At 42.0% G+C, this 8482-nt stretch overlaps 1 protein-coding gene across 1 annotated transcript in view; it reads right to left on the bottom strand.

The window, feature by feature from the left end:
* Positions 1-371: 371 nt before the first annotated feature.
* LOC112257950 (G protein-activated inward rectifier potassium channel 2-like) overlaps positions 372-8482 on the bottom strand; it is a 120239-nt gene continuing 112128 nt past the window's right edge. Inside the window, exon 3 of the mRNA XM_024431904.1 lies at positions 372-3144. Coding sequence (XP_024287672.1) covers positions 2789-3144 — 356 coding nt within the window. The 3' untranslated portion in view covers positions 372-2788. The remainder of the gene's footprint in view (positions 3145-8482) is intronic.

Raw genomic sequence — 8482 nt, 5'->3', positions numbered from 1 at the left:
CGAAGAGAATTCTCTCAGGAGGTAATGAGGTTGGCATTTGATAGTGAGGTATTCCAAATTGGGAGAACAAAAGGACTTGAGTTCCCATAAATAATGGGTTGGTATACTGTGGTATACTGTGCAACCTTCAGGGTTTGAGTATGACACCCCAACCCAAAACATTGGGTCCTCCCAAACTCTATATTTTTTGTACCACCATTTCTTGGTCCTGTACCACATGGTTTCATAAAGTGCCCTTTAGATCGAATATGATTGTCCATTTCAATCAATTATTGACCACAGAGTGAATATATTTCTCAATTTCATTAAATCAACACAAGGTAAAATACGATTTGTATCAATAAAAGAGAGTGAGAAGTATTAGTTAAAGTATTATCGAAGATGATTTATGAACCAGTATTTTGCAATTCAGTGTAATGTTGAAAATATAACCTAATACAATTAATAATTACAAATGAATACAAACAGTCAAATAAAAGAGTCGATATAATAAACATGTCTTTTTCGTTCAATCTTTGTTCAGCGATTGGACAGAAGTCAGATTAAACAATGATGCCTGCATGTTTATAACGCTTTACATTAAGCTGTTGAAATACCACATAGCTGAAATATCTACCCCTTTGATAACATCTGATTAATTACCAATAACTTCACAGTACCTACACCTGTAACAAATATGGATCACAAATAAAAACATTTAATTAGCTATAGACTAACTGCGTTGTATATGGGTAACTTAATAAGTGTTACCCAAATGTTTTTCATTGACACATAGAAGCCAAAGTTATACAGGTGTGCTATCGGTGACATGCAGAGCTAGAACGTTCTGCAGTAACAAAATTACACACTGTAGCTGTCTGAGCCCTGTATATGGATCTTCAGCACAAGCAATAGAACCATTTTGTAAAGTGATAACATTGTAAGGTTACATTACACTGTTTTATTTCAAATCAAACATTTTGCCGGAAACACAAAGAAATTGCTTTTAGAAACTTAGTTTTGCAGCAGAAATAAATAGGTCTAAATATGTAAAAAGAAGAAAATGAACACCCTCGGGCTGCACTTAGTTAAATTAAAGGTGCTAGAGTAGGCCTTGATGCTCTTCCCCAAGCTCCCCTCACATGGCTTCTTTCGTAGTACCAGTGTGCTTTCATTTGTCCGCTATGGGCCGGACACTACAGTGGGGTTCACTTCAGAGACACATTGAAAGATGGAAGCCTGTCCTTCATATTAGAAAAGTGAGCATGTTTCTCACCGGTTCCAATCCAAGTGCCAATTCCGTTTAGCAAACTCCAGGCAGTGCTATAGTCAGATGACATGAAAATAGAGCTCTTTGGCCATGCACACCAGCGGTGGATTTGGCGTCGAAAAACGGAAGCATATGGAGAAAAGTGCTTCATCTTATGGGGCTATTTTGCTTCCACTGGTCCTGTGGCCCTTGTTAAGGTTAAAGGCATCATGAACTTTACCAAGTACCAGGACATTTTAGCCTAAAACCCGGATGCCTCTGCCAGGACTTGAAAACCCTGTGGTTTGAATTGAAGAGGTCAGTCCATAGGAGCAGATGAAGGATATCAAGGATTTGGTAAGATTCTGTAAGGTGGAATGGTCTAAGATCCCTCCCATCATGTTCTCCAATCTCATAAAACATTTTAGAGAAAGGCTCAGTGTCGTGCCAATTTTTACTCCTTTCTTTTTTATATTTTTTGTATTACTTATAAATAAAATATTTCTCTGAGCAATTGTATTAGTATAAAATAAACGTTCTGCTGCTTGGATAACGTATCTTGGATGACGTCCTCCTCTGAGACCAGGTTGCTTGTTGCACCAGTAGAAGAATTATAAAGATAATTTATGCTGGCAGTTAAGGGAACTAACAAAGGTTAGGACATTTACGTTAAAAGGTTAGGAGAACTAAAACAACAAAGGTTAGGCAACTTTACGCAGCAGGTCAGGTGAATTGGCATAAGCTAAGAAAATGGTTAGGAGATGTTTTAGCTAAAATGCTACAGTTGTCCCAGACGCAACCTGAACACGCAACCTGTGGATTTGTTAGAAGGATGCGTATTATGCCTACCCATCCTCCCCAACCAACCTCCCTACATTCTGTCTAAAGTAACTAGTCCATTAGGCCAGGCTGAATATTCTATAGGGCTTTCATCCAGAATTGTTAATAAGAGTTATATTGTCATGCCTATTACAATCACCATTATTCTCATATGTACACAATATATAATAAATTAACTACAGTGAGTTTTTGTACATGCTTATATATTTCTTAAAACTCTAATGTAAGGAAAGCTTTGTACATAAGGCATAGAATATGTACAGACCTGGTCTAAATTAATCAGTATCAAACATCTTCTTGTCAAATATTCACACTTTGGCAACATAACAGATAGTATGTACAAAAAATACAAATACAAATATCCTAGAATATATATGTTTATATGTATAGGTTTTAATCTTTGAATAAAAAAACCGAAATAATATTAATTGATATCTTCAAGAAAAAAACGATGTTATCAAAACATGCAATTACAGAGCTTTTCAGTCCAGCCATTGTCATGTACCATCTATCTTTGGGGGGCAAATGACCTGTTTAGGGCTAAAGCTGTCCTTGTTGCAGGGTTCCTAGGACCAGACCATCCTTGAACTCAGGTTCCCCATTTTTCTGCCCTGGCCCTGACCTTTGACCTGGGACCAGCTCACCTGGTCAGACAGCCATGAGGAGTAGAGACACCACAGTAAGCCCCACACAGCCCCTCTGGCCTAAGTTCTCTCCCCTCTACACTTTGGACTCGCTCTCTATATTAGCAATGTCACCGTTCCTCTCTGTCTGCTCCTCTAGCCCCTCTTCCTGGGTTACCAGTGTAGTATGCTTCTTCTCGCGGCCCTCGGGCTCCAGCACCCCCTGCTGGCTGAGCTTGCTGGCCACAGACCAGGTGAAGGGCAGGTGGATGCGGCAATTAATCTCAGCCAGCTCTCGGGCGCTGCAGCTGGGGGTGTTGGTCTCGTGGATGTCGTGAAAGCTGTTGTAGTCCACCTCGTAAAAGCCATCCTCCAGGGTGAGCACCGGCATGAAGCGGTAGCCCCACTTTATCTCGCTGGTCACATACGAACTCCTGGCCTGGCAAGTCATCCCTGTGGGGACAGAGAGAAGACGAGAGAACTTAGCCTCCTCTAGAGTTGACAAAAAAACACTGTCTAGTTGTGGATATGACTCATTCAATGTCAGAGTCATTACAACATAATGACACAGGTCTACAAGCACTTTATGAGAAATAATGTTATAACATGTTATCATGTCATTGTTAGGTGTTAGTATCGGCGATCTCTGGCTAGGGCCGTATGTGTTGGGAGTGAGTAAGTTATTAAATGTCAATACAGTTGGACACTATAGCTGTGGAAAACTGAGCACTCATTAATATATACAGCCCTATCCAGTCCACCCAACACTCAGGAAGGGTTGGTGTATTGAACATACTGTACAGAGACTATTAATAACTCTTAATTATGAACATAGCCACTAACCATTTTACCTTTCATGCAGCAGTACATTGTAATTGTACCTCAAGCACTTTGCCCAGATTTTATTGTCACATTAGAATGAATGGTGCTGCTAGGCTCTGTGTGTAGGGTAAGTGAAGCCGTCCTCTAATATATTTCTCAAGGAAAACAGCTTTCTCACTACTTAATAATTTGTTGGGTCAAATATAATGACATGTTAATAATTACTCTAGAAAGTGTCTGAATTCCTTGCCTCATTACAACAGAAAGCTACATTCTTAGAGAACAGAATTAGAGAAATTTCAAGTTGGCAGTTAAAAATATTTTTTCACGTATAAGGAGAACTGTTTTAGAAGGGGAACGTCTAAAACATTAGATGAAAGACTTTAAACAGTGATTCTTACACAAGAAGAAGAGCCATTAATCATTAAACTTCTTTTGCCTACAGCTGTGAGTTATGTTTTTTTTCTGATCCGTCAGGTTTCATAAGACATCCTAATAAGAAACCGTTAAACTAACACTGAATGACAAGCAATGTCCCTTTGACACGTGCAATGCTGCAGGGCATCAAAATGGCACAATTATTGAGATTTAAAAATATTTATAAAGTGGAGGGAGGTCAACAAGGCAATGAACATGTGATTAAAAAAATAATTGGTGTTTTGGAGCAAATCCATCAACAGGATATTGAGTAAAGCGAAGAGACGGTATAAAGGACTATATCAAGTGTGTGTGTGTCTGTATCATGGTAGGGGAGGAAGGACTGGTACATCTCGTACTGCAGTTTCATTTGGCTGATGATGCTGAAAATGTGCAGCTCCAATGAGCAGCTGGTGCGCTGCAGAAAGGATATGGCGTACCTTCAGGGCTCCAGCAGCATGGATGCTGAAGAAAGCCTGCTGCTATGAGGTCTAACACATAGGTTTCTAAAACTACAGCCCAAAAAAGTATGAATTTACAGAAAATGTAAAAGAAGTGATATAATTATCCTGCTTGGAAAGAAACCATTACAAAATGTTGATTTCTTTCATGTCAGACCCTAAATTCCAGGCCGCACAGTACAACACACGCATTTCATGGGCTAAAACATTTCAATGTTTTCATTGAAGACATCCAGGGGGTGGAATTGGATATACATACTGTTGAAGTCGGAAGTTTACATACAATTAGGTTTGAGTCATTAGAACTAGTTTTTCAACCACTCCACAAAGTTCTTGTTAACAAACTATAGTTTTGGCAAGTCGGTGAGGACATCTACTTTGTGCATCACACTTTTCCAACAATTGTTTACAGACAGGTTATTTCACTTATAATTCACTGTATCACAATTCCAGTGGGTCAGAGGTTTACATAAACAAGTTGACTGTTCCGTTAAACTGCTTGGAGAATCCAGAAAATGATGTCATGGCTGCAGAAGCTTCTGATAGGCTAATTGACATAATTTGAGTCAATTGGAGGTGTACCTGTGGATGTATTTCAAGGCCTACCTTCAAACTCAGTGCCTCTTTGCTTGACATCATGAGAAAATCTAAAGAAATCAGTGTTAGAGGAATTCTAAATTCCTATATGTTTTAAATCAAAAATCAAATTCGCACTCTCTCTATTTCATTAATGAGTCGTAAATTCATTAATTATGCATGAAATAGATCGAGACCAGTCTTAAAAGTCAGGTAACAGCGTTTATTACAAGAGAGTACTGCCTACATACACATTTTACCACAGGTTATAAACTGAAAATGACGTCAGCTTTTTCCTAAATGTTCTATCTCTTCATAACACCGGTAGAGAGGCCCCATAGTTCTCGAGCCTCCTCTCCTAAACCCAAGGTCAGTCAGTATAAATCAGCATTCTAGACAGTCTGGAGATAGTCCGTTCCTGCCACCTGGAGATAGTACATTCATTTGTACAAGGAACAGACCATCATTGTTACTAAACTCCTGACTACATTATATACAATTGGGAATGGGAGAAAGAGAGAGAATTCATATATGTACAGTACATTATAGCATATGGACTAGTCAGTTCTGATTGGAATGTATACATAATTAGTCATTTCAACCATAATTTCCTCCAACAATCAGCCAAGACCTCCACAAGTTTGGGTCATCCTTGAGTTTTCCAAATGCCTGAAACCCCATGGGTGTCACAACTTCCGCCGAAGTCCGTCCCTCTCTCTCCTTGTTCGGGCGGTGTTCGGCGGTCGACGTCACCGGCCTTCTAGCCATCACTGATCAATTTTTCATTTTCCATTGGTTTTGTCTTCTCCTCCTTCATACCTGGATCCAATCCCATCAATTACATGTTGTGTATTTAACCCTCTGTTTCCCCTCATGTCCTTGTCAGAGATTGTTTTGATTGTATGTGATGTGCGACGGGTTTTGTACCCACTTTGTTATTTTGTACATGTCGGTTGTTTTGGAGTTTTGTCAGAATTTATTAAACAACTCAGTTTATACCAAGTTCGTTCTCCTGCGCCTGACTTCCTTGCCACCAACAATGGGACCACACAGCCATCATACCGCTCAGGAAGGAGACGTGTTCTGTCTCCTAGAGATGAACGAACTTTGGTGCAAAATGTTCAAATCAACCTTGTGATGATGCTGGAGGAAACAGGCACAAAAATATCTATATCCACAGTAAAACGTGTCATATATCGACATAACCTGAAAGGCCGTTCAGCAAGGAAGAAGCCACTGCTCCAACACCGCCATAAAAAAGCCAGACTACGGTTTGCAACTGCACATGGGGACAAAGAGGGGGGGTTTGAAAGACAAACCTGGAACATGAATGTCTGGCAGATACAAATCAAATCAAATCAAATCAAATTTTATTTGTCACATACACATGGTTAGCAGATGTTAATGCGAGTGTAGCGAAATGCTTGTGCTTCTAGTTCCGACAATGCAGTAATAACGAGCAAGTAATCTAACTAACAATTCCAAAAAAAAACTACTGTCTTATACACAGTGTAAGGGGATAAAGAATATGTACATAAGGATATATGAATGAGTGATGGTACAGAGCAGCGTAGGCAAGATACAGTAGATGATATCGAGTACAGTATATACATATGGGATAAGTATGTAAACCAAGTGGCATAGTTAAAGTGGCTAGTGATACATGTATTACATAAGGATGCAGTCGATGATATAGAGTACAGTATCAACGTATGCATATGAGATGAACAATGTAGGGTAAGTAACATTATATAAGGTAGCATTGTTTAAAGTGGCTAGTGATATATTTACATAATTTCCCATCAATTCCCATGATTAAAGTGGCTGGAGTAGAGTCAGTGTCATTGACAGTGTGTTGGCAGTAGCCACTCAATGTTAGTGGTGGCTGTTTAACAGTCTGATGGCCTTGAGATAGAAGCTGTTTTTCAGTCTCTCGGTCCCAGCTTTGATGCACCTGTACTGACCTCGCCTTCTGGATGACAGCGGGGTGAACAGGCAGTGGCTCGGGTGGTTGATGTCCTTGATGATCTTTATGGCCTTCCTGTAGCATCGGGTGGTGTAGGTGTCCTGGAGGGCAGGTAGTTTGCCCCCGGTGATGCGTTGTGCAGACCTCACTACCCTCTGGAGAGCCTTACGGTTGAGGGCGGTGCAGTTGCCATACCAGGCGGTGATACAGCCCGCCAGGATGCTCTCGATTGTGCATCTGTAGAAGTTTGTGAGTGCTTTTGGTGACAAGCCGAATTTCTTCAGCCTCCTGAGGTTGAAGAGGCGCTGCTGCGCCTTCCTCACGATGCTGTCTGTGTGAGTGGACCAATTCAGTTTGTCTGTGATGTGTATGCCGAGGAACTTAAAACTTGCTACCCTCTCCACTACTGTTCCATCGATGTGGATGGGGGTGTTCCCTCTGCTGTTTCCTGAAGTCCACAATCATCTCCTTAGTTTTGTTGACGTTGAGTGTGAGGTTATTTTCCTGACACCACACTCCGAGGGCCCTCACCTCCTCCCTGTAGGCCGTCTCGTCGTTGTTGGTAATCAAGCCTACCACTGTTGTGTCGTCCGCAAACTTGATGATTGAGTTGGAGGCGTGCATGGCCACGCAGTCGTGGGTGAACAGGGAGTACAGGAGGGGGCTCAGAACGCACCCTTGTGGGGCCCCAGTGTTGAGGATCAGCGGGGAGGAGATGTTGTTGCCTACCCTCACCACCTGGGGGCGGCCCGTCAGGAAGTCCAGTACCCAGTTGCACAGGGCGGGGTCGAGACCCAGGGTCTCGAGCTTGATGACGAGCTTGGAGGGTACTATGGTGTTGAATGCCGAGCTGTAGTCGATGAACAGCATTCTCACATAGGTATTCCTCTTGTCCAGATGGGTTAGGGCAGTGTGCAGTGTGGTTGAGATTGCATCGTCTGTGGACCTATTTGGGCGGTAAGCAAATTGGAGTGGGTCAAGGGTGTCAGGTAGGGTGGAGGTGATATGGTCCTTGACTAGTCTCTCAAAGCACTTCATGATGACGGATGTGAGTGCTACGGGGCGGTAGTCGTTTAGCTCAGTTACCTTAGCTTTCTTGGGAACAGGAACAATGGTGGCCCTCTTGAAGCATGTGGGAACAGCAGACTGGTATAGGGATTGGTTGAATATGTCCGTAAACACACCGGCCAGCTGGTCTGCGCATGCTCTGACATGCTCTACATAACCACACAGTTTGCTCATCCTGCTGTGGATACATGTGTATATGTGTTTGTGTTGCGTACTGAACACTAACAGCCCTCATATGACGGAACAGGTCAGCCGTGACAATGGCCACAAGCTGTTCCTGATTCGCATCATGCCTTCCACAACCTTTCGACCTCTCCCCTTTCACCCAGAACATTCTCCTTTACGCCACTGCTGCTTTGGCTTATACAGGCCCTTGGGCTGAATGACAGGCCACCGCTCCGACTGTCCGCCTACTATTACTTCAGCCGAGCATGCAAAACAGGCCACTGACCCAATAACACACAGTGCATGGTACACTCGA

This window comes from Oncorhynchus tshawytscha, linkage group LG09 (genome assembly GCF_018296145.1).
Source record: "Oncorhynchus tshawytscha isolate Ot180627B linkage group LG09, Otsh_v2.0, whole genome shotgun sequence".
NCBI classification, from domain to species: domain Eukaryota; kingdom Metazoa; phylum Chordata; class Actinopteri; order Salmoniformes; family Salmonidae; genus Oncorhynchus; species Oncorhynchus tshawytscha.
The sequence above is the reverse complement of the archived record's forward strand: the minus strand, read 5'-3'. Positions and strand labels throughout refer to the sequence as shown.